Below are 19,100 nucleotides of genomic sequence, written 5' to 3'. Positions count from 1 at the left end.
CAGTTATTACCAAATAAAGCATCCACAATTACACTAGACTCTCCTGGTAATGGTTTACTTGTGTGTTTGGTGGGGATTTAATGCTCCAAATCAATCTTCACACTATGAAAATCACTCCCTCACTGTCCCAAAAGTGAACAACAGTGTCACAAAATGAGAGTGGTGGCTGGAAAAAACCATTACATTCCCAGTGCCCAGAACCACTCTTCCGGCTCTGTGGACACAAACTACCAAGGACCTCTGAATGACAGTAACAGAAGCTAGAGCAAAATCCTGGCCTTATTAAAGTCAATGGAAGATCTGCCATTGCTTCCATGAAGCAAGGAGTTCAGATCCACATTTTAGTCACCGCCTCTTCTGTCAACAGGATCTGGAGACGATTTTCATTTACCCAACAAACAAAAGTTGCAGAGAGACAGATGCAATAACTGAAGCGTCCACATTAAAAGGTATCTTCCAAAACTGTCAGATCTCCATATAAACAGATTAAGAACTGGCCATGACATACAAGAATGCTTTTGCTGAAAGACTAACTATGGGTTGAAGCGGTGTTTCAAAATCTCCTATCAGAACCGAACTCCATCAAGCCTTTGAACACAAAGATTTGAAAATGTATGGTACAACTGAGTCATCTAGCATCAAAGGATGACTAATCCTCAAAATTTACAGAAACAAACAGTAATTAAGACACCTCCATCATCAGAGACAAAGAAAGAGACCCAGCAATCATGAAACAGCTTTCAGATCTGCCATGCTTATTACAACTGTTAGAATAAACCAGCCTCATTGAAAATTACACGCAACAAAAATAAACTGTAATCAAGATTTTTAAAGTCTGTCCTTGTTTCGCTTTGTTTTCCAGACTGAAAGATATATGCAGTTCCTGTGGCTATTTGGTACTAAACAATAGTAAAAAAAAAAAACCCAAAGATAATACTTTGAAGAATAGGATCATAATGAATTTATGCAGCAATTTAAAGCTGTTTTTTTACTGTACTGTAGTTAAAATACAATCCAGCATACGTTCTACTGCCCTACTTCATGCTACACAAGTTAAAGGAATGTCATTTTGTAAGACGTTGCAAATATTCAAACTGAAGCAGCACAAACCAGATAAATTGCTGTGCTTGTATCATCTGTTAATACCTGCTGCCACACAGGATCTGTAATTAATGCTAATCTAAAATTATAGGGGTTGCAGGTCAGATTTTCAGTGGGTATAAACAGGGATAGCTATGCTAACAGCATGGGGTTTGGCCTTGTGTTACCATCTTTTTTCTTCTTTGTATTCTTCTCCCTGGTGTTTATCTTGTGCAGTTACTCTCAAGTGTATTACCAAATGCCTTGAGATGGTCAGTCCTCAACAAGCATCAGCTTCTTTTACTTGTCTCTAACGCAACAAAACTAAAAACCATGACAACCTCAAATCCTCCAAAACCACAAAATATCACTACAGGATGGGAAATAAAATAAAAAACCAAGTGAATGAGGATGCTTTTTGGAAGCATCTATTTCTTCCGTATTAAAATAAATGTGTGCTGATATGATGGAAGGAAAACCTACCTTCACCTTGCAACTGTCATCTTTACAGCCCTCAAGTCTGCAAGGAAGACGTAAGTCAACAGGGCATAAAGGCACCAGAAGGACTGAGCAGGGATCAGGGATCCTGCGGGGCCTGGCAAGTCACTGAGCATTTTGCAGGACCTGAGCCGCCACTCCAGGGACAGGACAGCAGGACTGATGTCCTTCCAGGACACACCACGGCAGCTGCGCACGCCTCCCCAGCGCAGGCAGGATGGGAAGTGGTGGGGAGCCCAGCCACCTCAGAGCCTGGCAGCCACCCATCCTAAAATACCCATTAAAGCCATTTACAGGGCACTCCTCAGGCAAAATCCCTACCTAATAAAAGCCTTGTGCAGTTACTTAGGGTGGGGTAGGGAAGAGTTTTCCGTGCAGGGAAACGAGGCGCGGGGGTGCACCGTCCTGTTAGTACACAAGGCGGGGTGGCCCTGCCACAGCTCCAGGGACAGGAGGTGGCCCTGTCAGTGCCCGGGACAGGGAGAAGCTCTGTCACAGCCCCGGGTGGAGGGGCCAGGCCCCGGGGTGGCGGGAAGCCCTGTCACAGCCCCGGCTGGAGAGAGGCTGCGGCGGGGCCAGGCTCCAGGGCGGCGGGAAGCCCTGTCACAGCCCCGGCTGGGGAGGGGCTGCGGCGGGGCCAGGCCCCGGGGCGGCGGGAAGCCCTGTCACAGCCCCGGCTGGAGAGGGGCTGCGGCCGGGCCAGGCCCCGGGGCGGCGGGAAGCCCTGTCACAGCCCCGGCTGGAGAGGGGCTGCGGCGGGGCCAGGCCCCGGGGCGGCGGGAAGCCCTGTCACAGCCCCGGCTGGAGATGGGCTGCGGCCGGGCCAGGCCCCGGGGCGGCGGGAAGCCTTCTCAGGGCAGCGGGGCACGCTGGGAAACGCAGTCCCCGCGGCGCGGGAAGCTGAGGCGGCCGCGGGGCACGCTGGGAAGGCGTCGGGGCGGTGCGGGGCTGCGGGGGCACAGCGAGAATCGGCGGCGGGAGCTGCCTCGGAGGGCGGTTTGGCGGTGCCTCAGCGAGGGCACGGCTGGAGGAAGGGTCCGGGGACAGAACTGGAGAGTGCTGCAACAAACCCGCTACTCCCCCCGGGCAGGGAAATGCCTGATGGGGGGTCTCTACGTCCTCTCTCTGCAAGCGGGAGCAGCCAAGCCTTGCCCTCCGTCAGGCAACCTGCGACGGCAGGGTCCCTCTCACGCTCTGGGGGCACCTCTCTCTGGCTTTCCGTCTCGTCTTCACCTGTATCGGGACTTTCCCTTGTTTCTCCCATTCTTAAATTGACCTTTGATACCTGTCAGCTGGTCCCGCCTGCAGGTCCCACCAAGTGCCGGCAGTAATCTCCAGTTCAGCCACAGCTAAAATCAAAGTGCTGTTTATCCCAATGATAGAAACAGTCACTGAAGAAAAATGTTCTTAAACCCGCAAACATTACATACAGCCACTTTACCTACACACGCAATTTGTTCTGCAAGGCCTTTTTAACCTCTTCAGGGGCTGGGTAGCTCTGCTGAACAACTCGGTTTGAATTCCTGCATTTTTTTCCATCTGTCTTCAAAACCTCTCTGAACAACTCCCAGGTGACAGCTGAGGAGCTGCTCCTGCGTTCCTTCCTTTCCAACTCCTTTTCTCTGCGTCTTTCCTCATATTAATTTACTGTAAGAATATACTAGATTAAATTTCCCCAAATCAGCTCAACATCAATATTCAGAAATGGCTAAAGCTGGTATGGCTATGGCTCAAGGCCAAACAGAAGGCAAAGCTGAAGTAGATTTAGCTTTTGTTTCTTAGTTTGGAAATGAGCATTGCTGCAAACAACCGTAACACTCAGCTTGGCTATTCAAAATTAGCAGTATAGGCCAGGATTTTCTCTATAATATTAACTGGTTTTTGCTGCTGTGACCAAATACACGAAGAACACCATGCTCAACATTACAAGAAACCTCTTGGGAAGACTCAGTTCAGAAACCCCCCAAATAAATCATGGTCTTGTACTTGGTAAATACTTGATCTCGCTGTGCAGAAGCAACAGAATCTGCAGATGTTACTGAAATGCTTGTGCAGACAGGGGATGAAATATATCTGTAACAGACACCAACATCCCTAACTCACCAACCCGTGTCACCATTACTCTATCAGGAGAGAAATGCAGTTCCTTCCTTCCTTCCTATCAAAGAGCAATTCCCAACCAGCCGCTTTATTTCAGTCCGATTTTTGCAGTGCTATACAGGTACAGCTTGCTGAATAGAGATGTCCTTAGGACCAAGAGGCTGTGTTCTCATGGGCTCACTCTGTTACGGTGCAGGGCAAACCTACCTTTTTACTAACACACCCCATGAAAGGGAAACCTTAGAGGACCCATTTCGGGGAAGCTGTGCCACCAACACCCCTGGCTTGGAGCCTCCTTACAGCTCCAATTGCACAAGCCCATTCATGGTACTTCACTGACCACAGCACAGTGAAGGCAAAGTAAGGACATCCCCAAACCCTACAGCCTTTGAACCATGTTCCCTAGAAAGGAATGCCCCAATACAAGCACCTCCGCTGCTCCTCCCACACTGCCACGGCTGTCTTTTAACCTTGACTACAGTGGCCCTCAGTAAGACAAAGAAAACACCCTTTGCTTTCGCCTGTTGGATGATGCAAACCCACTTGCTGACCTTTCTGGGTGAACATTTTTCTAGTGTGAATGGGCCAGCTATGATCTCACTACCTTGTCAATGAAGAGGAAGTGGGGAAAGCCTTTTCACTGTTTAATCAAAAGAGGGCTTTTATGCAGTCTGACATCAGGGAAAACACAAGACGGCTTTCCAACTGCACTGCAGGAACAGCTGAGAAGGCTCTCCAAAACCGCTCCCCCCTACCTTTCCAGCGACCCTCACTCTGGGCCAGCTACTTAAAGGCATGAGCAGACACTCAGCTCTGAACGTAGGATTGGCAAAAGGCTCGTAAACCCATCAATTATATCAAAGCTACAAGAGGATCTGACTCTGGAGGGCATAAATATGGATTCTGTTCAGAGACTTCTGGTGTGACAGTGGGGTCAGCCTACAACCTTTACAATGAACATCCTGTTCCTGCTTGACCTCTTGTCCTTTTTTTTCCCTTCTACTTAATGACTGTTTGGAGCAGTCTTGGAGCTTGGGAAAAAAAAAGTCCTCCAAAGCCGGCTGACGTATATTGATATGGCTGGTGGCAATATATTTACACAGCCACAAAAGCAGCTGCTCAGCTGAGCCTACTTTTAGCTTGCGCCCTACTAAAATGAATGCAAATCTAAAAGCACCAAAACCGTATCAGCGGACTGAATGAGAAACTAGGATTTCTTCAACGTGGTGGTGCGCTGGGGAAGCAGCCCCAGCAATGGCATCCTGCAAAGCTGCTGCCAGTAGTCGAGTTTGCAGCTTCTAGGGAACCCTCGATGTCCCCAGCAGCAGGGGACTTTGACAGCCAAACCTCTTTCTCCCTACCTGTAAATCTTCTCCATCACTGCACGCAGGGGTAGGAAACAAGCACAGGGTTGCAATGTCACACACAAGTACCAACAGCAAGTTCACAACACGCAGCTCAACTCTTTGCTGGGCGTCTCCAGCTGCTTTGCACATATTAGTTGCTACACAAAATTAACTGGAAGTTGTATCAAACCCAAAGGCAACAGCACTAGATATAACAACCCTGAGGCACTTCACTGTTTAGCTCCAACTCCAAATGGCTTAGAATTGTAGTGCTTCAGCTTCCCCAGTTTGTTCTCAGCCCTCAAATAATTATTTATCCCAATTTTTTCCTCATTTTTAATTGTTTCTGCAAAGTGTATCCCCCAAAGGAAGGGCGGCAAGCAAGTGTAAAGTACAATTATTTTCTGAAAGACTGAGGAAATCTGTTCAGATGTTTCTCCAGCTTATTGGGTGTGAAAACATTTTTCAGATGTTCAGAAACGGAAAAGAAAAAGAAATCCTGCTCAGATGCGTGCCTGTGTGTATGAAAAACAATGAACGGGCTTAGATGCCATATTTTGTGTTTAGGACGTACAGCGCTACGTGGGTTAACAGTACCTTTCTCAGTAAGAAATCCATTGCGAGTACAGTGATCAGCATGTTGTGCTGGTCAATTTTATGTTCAAGAATGTGTTGGGTTTTTTTTAAATTCTGCTCTTAAAATACTCGGTGCAACAAAAACTCAGAGTCTTAACAATATAAATGCTAAGTGTAAGTCTAATCTCCTACATGCAGATGTAAATCAACGTTACTCGTTTAAATACTGATAAAAACTAGAACACGGTGAAGCCAAATGAACATAAGAAATATTTCACGTAGTATTTACTGGAAAATTGCAACAGGGATTTTGTCTAATGAGTAAATACAGCATGAAGCCGTTGAGTCTTCTATCCCTGGGGTAAGATAATTTGAAACACATTTTTTCAGATCAAAAGTGTTATGTTGTCAAATATAAAAGCCCAATTTAGGCTGCATAATATTTAATTAAGAAAACAGCATTCCATACTGTGATTTATTTATTTTTTTAAGTCCAATGCCCCTTGAGTCATTTTATCTTCTCAACTTTAAGATTTGTACTGTGCGAGATCATGGGAAAGACACAATCAACCTTATTTTCATTACAAAAGAAAAACCTAAAGGGAATCCTGTGAAAATCAAATCCAAACCCAAGATTTTCCAATGATCATGTAACTTGAAAAGGCCATCTGCTCACTCACAATGGAGAGGAGCATTGTATCTGATCCTCCGGCTATGAGGATGGCTAATAAAGATCCAGGTCATACAGAACAGCCACAAGAATACCCGGAGTTTTTAGACTTAAGAGGACCCTCTTAGAGCTCTGCAGCCACGATTTGCTCACCTTGACACTTCTGTGATGTATCCGCGATGGCTGGCATTTCACGCTGCTGGTGTTGCAACAGCCAGTGCAACGTTTCACCTCCACGCAGGGTGGCCATATCAGGAAGTTGGCAGAGGTGGGATCAATCTGACTCCGAGGTATCTCATATATAACCGTCCGTGTTTTGCAGACAGCCGGGATGGCTTCCTCTGCGAACACAAGAAATTCACACTTCCAGGTGAGCAGCTGCTCTCACCTCAGAGCACCCAGATAGTTTACACCATCGATTTATGAGTGGCACGCTTAGCTGGCGGGTTGAGATGATGCTCTCAGTTCCCATTGCTTACTGACAAGTCGGTGCTGACTGCTGTTTGCCTACCACTAAACTGTGTGTGCTAGCCTAGAGAGAAACTTGACTCACTCCCAAAAGCCCAGCCCTAAAATGAGGGTTTACAATGGCCTGGCTCCCAACATAGCTCAGAGTGCATACCATTAGATAAGACAATCCTGGCTCTTTAGAAGTGACAGCAAGCCAGGGGCTTCTCCAGATTAGATGATCCTCTAATACAGCCTCATAGCCACTGCGTAACAGCAGCTGTTATTTTACAATATTGGGGCCATCGTTCCACACAGATATTATCACACAAACATGCAATACCTGGCAAATACCACCACAGAAGTTGCACTGAGAATATTTATATCGCACCCAAATTTGCTAAGCTGGGAAACAACCTATGCCAGCTTGAAACTTCTGAATCTTGGGTTTCCACTTCCAAAACCTTAACATCCCCTCATCAGGGGGTCTGGTCCATCTGCCATGCCAAAGGGCAACTGCCATTTTTTTTTAATGGAGTTATCAAAGCTTTGTACATGCTGGATTTTATTTAACTTGTTATTTTTTGAATGAGGCAAAACCACAAGAGTAGCATGATCGAAGAACCTGCAGTGCAATTTTCAGCTAAACCAATATCCTGCTGGGCTCAGGTAAGGTGAGCTTGTAGACAACCGTTTCAGCCACATGAGGATCAGAATGAGTAGCTCTGTGCTGCTGCATGATGCTGCCATGAAAAATCCAAACCACGTATCGTTCTCAACCTAGGAACTGCCTAAGAAGTCAAGCTGACAATTCAAAACAGTCCAGAAAATAATAGCAATTGCAGGGACAACTTGTTTGATGATAGGTTCTCAGAAGGCAGCTTGGATTTTTTTGCCTTACAGTGGAAGCAGTGATAGCTTTGGGTTAGATGTGTCAGGGAACTGGAATACTGCCTGCACTTCTTCAGTTACTTCTGAAGTACAAGAAGTTCAGGCCTGGCCTGTGCCTGTAACATGAAAATCTAGGCTTACTTTTGAAAGAGATGCATTTCAGTCAGCTACATAGAGTGAAAATTCTTCTTCTCAATCCCCAATGCCATGAACTCAAGAAAATTAACGGATCCAATACTGCAAGATAGCTGGCAACTCCTACAAGTTATTGAGCATATCCAGTTCCCACTGACTTTTATGGGGAGGCATTCAACACCTTGCAGAGTAAGGTGCCAAGTGTAGCAGACTGTTTCAGAACCGCTGTTCTCTAGAGGCATTCAATGTGACGAGCACGCTTGCCAATTCACACTGCAAATCCATGCTGACAGCATGCTGTGCTATCTACTGCGTACCACCGTAGCTTAAAATACAAATATATTGACTCTCGATTACCTACAATAGATAAGATCATGGATCTTTTTAATCGTCAAATGGTATGGTAAAACACTCAGATCTAATCAGATGAACAAGCACTGCACACAAATCCTATTCTAAAATTCATTAACATCTCTTTAAATTTATATTTGGGCTTTGTTGGATCACCATCATTATTGCTTAATAAGAAAAAAGTCCCCTGTAAACATGCCTGGTGCCCTACGCAATGATGGAAATTAATGCCCCAGCGTTTCAGTCAATGGCTTTTAATTTTTTGGATAAACTGTTTTTTTCTTTTGAATAAAGAGTCAAGCTGTTTCCTTTTGTGGAGCTTCTGTACTGAAAACTCTACCAACTGTTGATGTTTTTTAAAGCACACTGCTGTAGTTGTTCCCCACACTATGAATTATACATTGAATATCACAGCATTTTCTAACCAAGGTCTAGCTTTCTAACATGCTGCAACAAGAAAGTGAATGTAAAGAATTTGTGCTTGTCTGTCTCCTATGGACATCCTCCAGAAGACAGCTTCTCAGGCAACGGCTCGTTTTGTGCAAAAAGAAAGGCAGAAACTAGAAATGGCCTTTCTCCTTTGTGCGTGTCACATTTTTCCAGTGAAATGTCCTGCTTGGCTGACCAAAAGCACCCCCTCTGTTTTTACTCCCTAAGTACAAATAGCTTGTTTCTTACCAATGCTTCTTTTTCTGCGAATGGGCACAGGACGATTCTCTTGCACATGTTTAGCAGAATGAACACTATAAGATCTCAAGTTTGTTTCTGAAACATCATCATATCCTAAAACAGGAAACAAAATATTAAACCTCAGCTACGTTATTCGCATCATTGTCACTATAGTGCTGTTCCATACATATAAATCTGTGCTGTACGTATGCACAAGACCAAATCCTGCTGTCATTAGTCTAATGTAACTCCTGTCAATGCAATTGCAAGGGCATAAGGCAGGGAAGACACAGACGTTAAATGTCATGTATAAGCATGCACAATTTAATTCTAGTATCCATCTTACTGAAAGCCCCCAGAAACAGTGCACACTCTGCGACACAAAACCATATCTAAAGTAAAACAGTTGCATTTTTAAGTGAACGGCATAATAAAGCTTCTCTTACTGGAAAGGTGTAGAAATAAGAACAATAATATTTCTATGAAATGTTTCTTACAAGAAGTTTTTTGAAGTTCTGGCATGAGGCTACAGTAGAAAATATGGTATTACACACCCAACAGCAACAATGCTGCCTCTGTAAATTTTCTCTTGCTTGGTTTTCAGGGCAGTACTAGGACAGAATCAAAAGCAAAGAGTAACTAGCATGGATTTCCTTTTAGCCTCTCTGTTGCAGAACAAATCCCCTGTGAAGTATCCTAACCTTTGGAGGGGCATCTGAAGCTACTGCAAACTCTGGGACTGCATCCAGGCTTGTCTTGTTCCCTAAATAAGCCTACCACATGGGTTAAAGGGCCATGAGAAAAAGCAAAGATGGAAAACTTGGCATTTCATTTATCATAAAAAACAACAAAATAACTGCTCCAACTATTTGGTTTTGTTAAGTGAAGCAGTCCAGGTCGTGTCCCATGCAGTGGGGTTCCGAAAACGACAAGCACAATCTGCAAACAGGGGATCAGGAAGATGTAAGCAAACTGAGGACTGCATATGGATTCCAGTACACTAAACTAAGATTTTTAGCACTCTGCTGCTTGGAGTGCCCTCTGTAACATCACTGGAGAGTTTCAAGGTTTCACTGCTGGCTCCAAAGAAAACTGTGATGTACACTAAAAAGCGTAAATGGTTATTACACAGTACCCAATTACCCTCTCTACATGCCACCAACGTCCTACACTCCTCTGCCTTCTGCACTGTCGCACTCCCTGCTTCCAGTTCGTTTTGCATCCACAGTTGACGGTGACTCTGGAACTTGTTTTGTTCTTAGCTTTATTACTAATGCACATCATACAGGTCTGCTCTACAAACAAACCAACTCCTTTTCTCCTCCCTCCAGGAAACCCTGCCCTAAAGTGCATGCAGCTGGTGAAATCACCTGCAGAGGCTGGTAAGACATGAAGCCAGTGGTATCTTCAGCACCTTAGAAAGAGCTCTGTGCCCCAAGGTCTCTCTTCACTCCTCGGAAAGTACCATTGTAGGTAGCTAAGAGAAGATGAAATGGGAGATCCAAGAGGTAGTGCCAGGATCACCCGCTGGTCCTGTCTATTTTCCTAATCAGCTGAACAGATCCTTGTCTGAAATAAGTCAGTGTGAAATCCAGACTCTCAATTTACCCAAATAAGTTGGCTCCTACTTCCTATGTAGAGTGCTTGTTTCCCATTGGTTTTGATGGGAAATTTTGGAACCTCATTAGCTGCTAATGGGCCTTATTTGCAGTCCCAGTCCTGTAATGTAACACAGCAATGACTAATAGATTTTATTTATGCTTTTATTATACCACATACTCCAGAAAACTCATCAGTGGGGTACATAAAATGGTTTGCCTGAGACCCCACAGGAAGTTCGCGACCGAGCTGGGGAGCAGAGCCAGGTCTCCTGCATCCCATTCCAATGGCACCAGGCCATCCACCTGACCCCAAATGGTGTAATGCAAAATGAGGATCCGTTCTGACGTTCCTCCAACCCTCTTCCGCTTCCTAACGCTCAGCCACCCAACACCTTAATACTGACCCCCTTTTTGGCAGCTTCGAGTTGTCACAACCTCTCCCTCAATTTGAGGCAACGAAGTGATACTCAAAAGAAAGCAGCATGAATTCTGCTCAGTGTAAGATCCAAGCTAGGCTCAGAGCAAGAAGCATCTCTGCCCACATGCAAACAGTGTTTAAAAAAGATTAAACACAAACTAATGCCTCTAATCCGAACTGCTTGGTGGGCACAGACATCTTGCTGAAAAGAGAAACCGTCGATGATGCCAGCTGTACGGCAGGCCTGAGCCACAGGTCCTAATCCCACATTCAACACGCTGGCATAGCTCCCTTCTAACATGACTGATTTCTTGCTGTCTTGTTTAAAGAAACTGGTAAGACTAAAGGAATAGTATGATCAGCTAACCAATATGTTAAGCCATGTGCTTATATATAACTGCTCAACTCAGCTTCAATTAGCCATATTCTATCATCATGTTTATAAAGCAAAATGACATGTCGAGGAGCATGTGTTGCTTATAAGACAATTTCTAAGGTGAAGAAGGCCTCTGGCTCATACTGTATCTCACTGTCTCGCTACATATCTTAGGCATGTATATCATTTCATAAGTTCATGTCTCACTGTGGGGGTTAAAAAGAGATCTACACAGCTAGCACAGCAGACTGCAAAACAAGTTCCAGTCAAACCTCAATGCATTATGCAACACAAATTGTATTATTTCTATCAACACAGCATCAATGTTGGTTTTTTTTTTAATAAACAGAATTATGGAGCACATGGCTGATGCCAGAAGACACTATGATGCTAAAGGCACTTGGTGTCCCCCTGATCACCACAGGCATTTGGAAGGAGTTCCATTTCCCAGTGAAGTCAGTGGGAAAATCACTGCACTTCAAGCAATCTTTAAATCAACAGGAGTCCTGCCCGAGCAGGACTGAAAAATCAGAAAGTCAGCTTTGAAACCCACACTTGACTCTGGATACGTGGCCAGAAGACTTTCTTTTATTTCATTAAAACAACGATGCTACGGTAATTACAAATAGCACTCTCCAGTTTGACTTTGAAGAAGCCTGATACGTAATTTACAATCCAGCAAAAGGATTCCCAAACGAATCCTGTCAGAATTTGCATCAATTTTCCCCCGCAGTGTACTGACTTAGGAGCATGAAGTTGCAGGATAAGGTGTTTCAGCTCTTAGCAAAGGAAATGGGAGTTTATGGGTGCTTAGCGCCTCACAAAACGAGGCTTAGAGCAGAAAGCCTAGAAACGGGTGGTTCTTAGTTTAGAAATTGAACGCTGCTTGTCACTAAGCGAAGATGGAGGATGCTGCATGGAGCCAGATTAATGCAGCTCTCTTTTAACGTTTTAATAATAAAAAAATGTTTTCATGGCAGCCGATCAAGAAATTTCTCTGTAATCTTTTATGTACTGACAACATATCAATGATGAGTAGAAAAACTCTTGCAATTAGCCTTGGTCAATCCATTAGTGTAGCTGAAATTGTTCTTTTTTTGTCAAACTGGCATTCTTCCACTGGGTCACGGAGTATAAATCACAGAGTTCCTGTGACATTCTGCCAATATGTGATTACTCTTCTCCCTAAATAAGCATGTGGAAAGTATCCTAAAACTACTGTTATTTTATACTTATCAATTTATACTTTTGCATTGCCATCTCCTTCCCAAACAATTTATGTGAGGTACAATGTCCAATATACGCAGTCTTAACACAAACCCTTCTAGGTGTCACTTCGATGTGCATCCAAAAAGTAGAGGTCCAAGACTTCTAGTACCAATAGCAGCAGCTTAGGAAATTCTCATAATCTCTTTTTTCAGGAATTCTATGTAAGGTACAACAAACTGAAATGGTCTGTCTCACAAATCGGTCCTAGAGCCAGAAAGCCCAAGGCAATGGCAATCTGTTTGTTTGATCTTCTTTCTGGCTGATGCAAAGTATGCCCTTCTGACATCCAACTGCAGAGATAGATGTCATTAAGTTTTCAACTTTGATCTATTAAAGGAAATATAAGTAGCAGCCTGCAAGATCCTGTTTTGTTTAGGTTTTTTCCCCTTTACCTAGATGTGATCAACCAGCTGTAAAGGAGGAGGCGTATTGCCTCTATCTGTCTCAGGGAAAACACAGGACACACATGGCAGATGCCCGCCTCTCAATAATGTTTAAGAGGTGCAAGGAAAGCTAACACATTGCATTGTAACATCCTTAATTTGAGTGCCACGCCAAAAGCCACAAAGTCAACAGAAGATTTTCCAACAGATTGAGCTCTGCAGCAATCTTAACACTTTTCCATGAAAGCATACTGATAATTTAGAAAGTTTCTCCACTTAACAAAAGCTGCTCTGCTAGTTCTTAATCACAGGCCGTTAAATTCACATGGCCTAAGGTGACCCTGTGGTTGATGCCCTTAAACCATGCAAAGAAGCACACTCAGCCCTGTGTTTCCCCACGCAGGGAGATGACTGGGGGAAAATCTGTTCCCAGCGGGAGGCAAACATAATAGGTGATGAAATGAACTCTACCTCCCACAGGACAGATGGGAGAGGTGAAGCGCGAGGAGAAAAACCACGCTGCTAAACCAAAGAGAATTTCACAGGCAGAATATAGGAAATGCCCCCGTTTCGGTGATTTAGTCTGTTAGTAGTAAAACTGTACTCTGCACGCTACAGCTGCCTACTTCCTGGGATCATGCATGCTTTCTGTTTTAAATAAGGTCAGACTCTGCTCTCCATCACGCCAATGAAACTCCGTCGCTGACTGTGGATCCCAATCACAGCAAATTAACATAAGACCCTGTTTTCTGATATAAACAGAGAATTTTCGTGTTGCCTTTACAGGGATTTCTCTTTCAATCGGACATGCAGCACTGGGCTCTGACAAATTGGCCTGGATTTTCTTTTTTGAATACAATGATAAGCTCCATGTTGGGTAGTGTTTTTCTTTAAGTAATATGCCAGATGGTCTGGGGGTGTGGTTTCTAATTTTATGAAGGGGGTTATCAGTCATCTCTGCGCTACAATATAGAGACCAAATCTGTCAGAATAGAAGAAAAACCTGCCCACTCTGACTTACAAAACTTACTTTTCCAATTAAAAATATATGCTTTGCATTGCAGGAGAGAAAATGACTGTTCTTCCTTCATTTTCCACAGATTCTGCCTTGTTACTCAGGAATATCAGACATTTTCTGCATGCATGCCTGATCCTGCAAACTCTTCCCCTACAAGATCATTCTTAATTCTCGAGTCCACCCACTGAGTTTAAACAGGGCTACTCACATGCAGAAGGACTGGCAATACCATGCACTAAAATGAGGGAGAAAATAATCACTGGAGTGTTTTCATTCTGAGCCTCAGTTTAAATCAGTATCTGCTATAAAATAGAAATGTCTCTACTGTACAAGCCCTCAACTGAACTAGCCCTTCCCTAAATGCAACTACAGCCCTAAGGAAATACATTTCAGAAATATCATCTTACCAGTGACAACCAGAAAACATTCAATTTGCTAATCCAAGCTAATACTAAATATAGTAAACAGGCCCGATCCTGTTTACTGAAGAAAACATGGCAATTTCAATGTTCGATTAGTCACTCTGATAAACGCTTAATAAGAATTACTCATGACAGTAAAGACTGCAGGACTGTGCCCAGAAAACGTAAACGCGGGTAGGAGAGACCGGTTACTCTCTACGAAGATCCAGTCCTGCCTGCGTAGCTCAGAAAAGGAGCACACAAGCAAGAACAGGGTGAAAGGCTGAATGTTTTGTTTTTATTTTTTAATATTGAGTTCATGTCTTAAGGCATCACTGTTTCATGTTGAAATAGTAAAATATTTATGTGTCTTGTTTCTCTAATGGTTTCTGAACTGACAAATTGCACGAAAACAGCAAAATGAAATGGTAAACTTGTGGCTGACCTCTTCAATTTTTGGTCATGCATACTCTGGTTAATATTTGCCACGAGTTAAATAATTATTTTCTGAAATAAATTTCTCTCCTCTGCTACATCTACTAATTTATTCAGCTCCCGCCGTTGCTCTACTTCTCTGCTTGATTCTCTTGCAATGGAGCCATGTGAACTTTTGCTCTCCTTATAAGTGGTATTTAAAAATGAAGCATGGGCTTGTTACACTGGGGTATTTGAAAAAATAACGTATTCTGGTAGCTACAGAATACTGACTCAAACGCAGAAGAAGCATGCGGTATTTTAAAATGCTAGCACTCACATCCAGCCCTTCTGCAACAGCAGCCAAGCCTTCCACTGAGTTCACTGGGAAAAAGATTTTAGCAGTAGTGCACTTGTCTGGTCCAAAACAGTCTTCAGTGGGGAAATATGGATTGCATACCCCTTCCCTGTTGTGAAAGCTTCTTTAATTGCAGTGATAAGCAATAATGATGAAGCACTGCTCTCCAAAAATATTAAACTGATGCCAACAAATCTGGTAATTAGTAATTGGCCTCTATGGTGAAGTATTGTGCAAGGGAGAAATATTCCCATTTTCAGTGTAATGGGAAACCGTTTGCTCCCTAATCACATGAAAATTGAAAGCTATGTCTGTAAAATACGTTCCTAGTGCATTCCTGCTCATTAATACAGCACTACACAAAAAGCAGTGAGTTAAACTCTAGAAGGATCCTGCAACACTGAATGAAGGTGATTGAACCTGGCACAGACTTTACAAAAATACACAGCATATGGTTTAAAAGGAGATGGCCCGGTACCAATGCAAGCAAGAACTCATTCATTTTTCTCCATGTTTGCTCTTCAGAGAGATGCAGGTTTCCCTTGGGCACATCAAAGGTGCCGGGTTTATTCTCTCTCAACTAAGGCAAGAAATCACCAGGAACAAAGTGCATCAAGTGAAACCAAATGATAAGAAACCCAGTAATACAGTGCTTCTAGATCTGATTTACTGCTGCAACGATCTGTTTGAACTGCACGTTCTCACTACACCCATTTGCATGCCTAATGATGCAGAAAATAACCCTGCACTATTTTCTTTTGGAAAAAAGTGTATTTTTAAGGGTAAGCTTCATATGCAGGTTCCTGTTTAAAATCAGCGCGGACGGTTTATTTTCCTTTTAATAAAGCCCAGCACTTGAAGAGACATTACTTCATTCATAAATATTGTTTCAAATATTTTAAATACCTCTAGGACAGTAGTTTAAAGATAACAGAGCAATGCAAGACCGACAACAAACCTTATGGAAATTCTTCTCCGCTGAGAGACGGAGAGGGCTGAAAACACAGAGGGTCACTACGTCCCTCCCCACCCTGAACCCCCCGAAGTTTTAATTCCCGATCGGCCTCCCCGGCAGCCGCCTCCCTTTGAAATAAAGCTCCCCCGCCCAGGGCAGCCTGGCTCTTGAGGCTGGGTCCCTGCACGGGTCTCGTCCCCGAGGCGAGGCAGCCCGGGCCGCGCCGCCGGAGCGGCGAGAGGCGTGCGGGGCGCTACGCCGCGGCCGCCCGCGGTGCCTCCCCCCCGGGGCGGCGGCGGCCGACGGCGCGGAAGGAAGGAGGACGGGACTAATTTACCTACGGAGTCAATCTCCAGGAGGCGCTGCAAGTCGCGGATGCTGTGGATCTCGCTGTGCGCCAGCCGCTCGATGAGCTCCTGCGGGATCTCGGCCTCCTTCAAAGACACACACACCGCGGGTCACCGCGCAGCCCCGCGCAGCACTCCCCCACGCCCTCGCAGCAACGGGGATTTACCGCTTCGGGGATGGGGGGGGTTGGGGTTTTATGGGGGGTGCAGGGTGCTTGCTGGACGTGTTTGGACGAAGCGGGGGGAAAATCCACCCCCCCACACCACCACCACCCCCCGCTCCACTGGGCGCTGGAGCGCGCCCCGCCGCCCCCGCCTGCGCGCCCGCGGGGGCTGCGCGCCGCCCGCCGCCAGCGGAACTGCGCCACGGCTCGCCCGGGCGGGCTGCGCCGCACGGCTCCGGCCTGGCGGAGCGTGTGCCCGGCAGAGCTGCGCCTCCGAGCCCCGAGCCCCGCTCGACGGCTGGAAACCCACCCCGCGGCAGCCGGCTGATGAAGTTTGCCCAATCGGGCGTGAAGTCCAGCGCGGGCGCGGGCTCCCCCGACCCGGGGAGGCGGAGGACCGCGTCCCCCGGGCCCACCGCCATCCTACCAGCGCCCACGTCGCGGCTCCCAGTGCCAAGCAGACACGGTCCCGGGAAAAGTTAAGAGCCGCCGCGCAGCGCCGAGCACCGCGCTCGCCGCGACCAGGGCCACCTGTAGCAACCCCAAGACGCGGCTCCGCGCCCCACTCCGCCCCCCCCAGCAGCCGTGTGCGGGCGGGCTGGAGCCCGACCCTCGCCCGCTCTGAGCCGGCTGAGCTTCAAAAACCGGGGAGGGGCGTTTTGGGGGGGTATTCCACCAACTTCTGCCCGCGGCACCAAGGGTGCTCGCGGCCGGCTGCGTGCAGCGCCGTGCGCCGCGGGGGCGGCCGCTGCCAGGCGGCTCCGCGCACCGCTCTGCTTGCAAATAGCCGCAGCGCGTTTGCACCCGCGGGGCGTGAATATAGATATAGTATATATATACAATTTTTAAGGGCAGCCAGCGGCCGCGGAGCGGAATGCACGGTCATCCCCCTTCGCCTCGGGCACGCACGAAATGGCAACTCGCTTTCTGCCTGGGCCGCGCAGGGGCCGGGGCAGGGCGAGCGCTCCCGGCGAGGCCGGGGCGCGGAGATGCCCGCGGAGCCCAGGTGGGCAGCCCCGCTCCCCCGTGCCCTCCGCCGCCGGCTCGCCCCGACCCCCGGCTGCGGCGTCCCCCGGGGACCGAGAACGCAGGAAGCCGCTCTCACCTACCTCGGAGAAGGTAAAGGACAGGTAGCCAAAACCTATCAGCAACACGCAAGCCCAGGTCCTCATCGCGGTCTAGTGCACTTTAGACACGGAGGGAAGGCAACGCTGATGGAGAGGAGCTGCAGGCCGGCTCCTGCCGCGCAGAAATTCAGTACCATCCCTCAGGGGAAAGGCAGCGGGGTGGCTCGGGGGTCCTCCGCATCCAGGGCGGGTCGGGGCTGCCTCGGGGCGGCGGTGGGTTGATTACGGCGCTGCCGCTGTTTGTATGTTCCCCTCGCTACGGGAGCGTGGCTGCTCTCCTTTCTGCTGCTCTCGCTCGCTCCTCTTGGCTCTTAGGACTAGACCAGCCGGTACTTCTGCATATTTGCTTAGATCAGACCAAAGTGAAACCCAAGGAGTCGATCCGGAGCGCAGCCGAAACGCCCATCACCTGTCTGGGGCGGCTGGCCCCCCTCGCGGCGGGCGGCGCTGGGGCCCGCCTCCCCCCGCCGCCGCGGCCTCCCGCTCCGCGCCGGGACCGAGGGATCTCTCTATTTGCCGGCTTCTCCCCCACCCCGCTATGCTCGCCCTCCACCCTCTCCCCCTTTCTCGGAAGGGAAAAAAAAAAATTAAAAAAGATTTTTATTGATACGGATCGAAATGTTTCTCTTGCTGGGAATGGTCCCGCTTCCCTCCCCGGCTGGGGTGAGGTTAAAAATAATAATTAATTACGAATAATAGCAGTGATAAATCGGAGCAATATTGCAAGATCTCGCGGGCTGCCTTGGTGCAGTTCCTTCTCCACTTTGCACGGGAGAAAAAGAGAGGAGGAGGAGGAGGAAGGAAAAAAAAATAATATATATATATATATATATACGCAAGAAGGTTTAAATCCCAAGGGGATCGGAGACGAACTGCAACTCCTGGCGGAGGGAGGATTCCCGGGCTCGCTCCGAAGCGGTGGCCTGTCTGGAGCGTGGCTCCGGCGAGGAGCAGCATATACCGCTCCCCTCCCTGCCATGCGCCTCCCCCGTCCCTCCTCCCGGTACTCCCGGCACCAAACCCACAAACAAGTAGTGGGGGCTGCTGCCAGCTGCAGCCCCTGCTCGCAGGGCGAGAGGAGCTCTGCCCACATGTAAGGAGGAAAAAAAAAAAAAAAAAAAAAAGGAGCCGGAGGAGGGCAGGGGGGGCCGGGGAGGGGAGCGGGGCAGCCCGCCGCCACCCCGGCCCTCTGCGGCACTGGGGCGGGGAGGGCTGGGAGCTGCTGCGCAGCAGCCGCCGCGTAACCTTACGGGATCCACCTTGTGCCCCTGCCTTTTATATAAGGCGGGAGGGCTCGCCATCGCCGCGGAGGGGCTGGGGGGGTATCGCTGCTATTCTTTATTTCGCGGGGGGGCTCGCCTTTTGCAGAAGGGGAGGGGCAGGGTTGTGTTGGGGGGGTGGGTAACGTAGCTTCTTCGCCGCTGTGGCAGCGCAGCCCTCACTGCAGAGGAGAAAAGCCCCCTTGCGAAATACCCCCAAATAAATCGCAGGCAGCTGGGGCTGGCG

The 19,100-nt window shown here is 47.4% G+C and overlaps 1 protein-coding gene across 12 annotated transcripts in view; it reads right to left on the bottom strand.

Moving 5' to 3' along the window:
- Window positions 1-18,539, bottom strand: part of PDGFA (platelet derived growth factor subunit A) — a 37,048-nt gene extending 18,509 nt beyond the window's left edge. For 8 of the 12 annotated variants that reach the window (XR_012777685.1, XR_012777686.1, XR_012777683.1 and 5 more), the window contains exons 1-4: window positions 17,577-18,539; window positions 16,294-16,390; window positions 8,773-8,877; window positions 6,424-6,611 (exon numbers count right to left, since the gene is read on the bottom strand). Coding sequence is in view for 5 of the 12 variants with exons in the window: in XM_075515710.1 (XP_075371825.1) it covers window positions 6,424-6,611; window positions 8,773-8,877; window positions 16,294-16,390; window positions 17,577-17,639 (453 nt within the window). In the remaining 7 variants the exon portion in view is untranslated. The remainder of the gene's footprint in view (window positions 1-6,423; window positions 6,612-8,772; window positions 8,878-16,293; window positions 16,391-17,576) is intronic. The other 4 variants (XR_012777687.1, XM_075515712.1, XR_012777688.1 and 1 more) reach the window with 2 other exon arrangements.
- Window positions 18,540-19,100: the final 561 nt, after the last annotated feature.

Source organism: Mycteria americana, chromosome 12, assembly GCF_035582795.1.
Source record: "Mycteria americana isolate JAX WOST 10 ecotype Jacksonville Zoo and Gardens chromosome 12, USCA_MyAme_1.0, whole genome shotgun sequence".
Taxonomy (NCBI): domain Eukaryota; kingdom Metazoa; phylum Chordata; class Aves; order Ciconiiformes; family Ciconiidae; genus Mycteria; species Mycteria americana.
The sequence above is the reverse complement of the archived record's forward strand: the minus strand, read 5'-3'. Positions and strand labels throughout refer to the sequence as shown.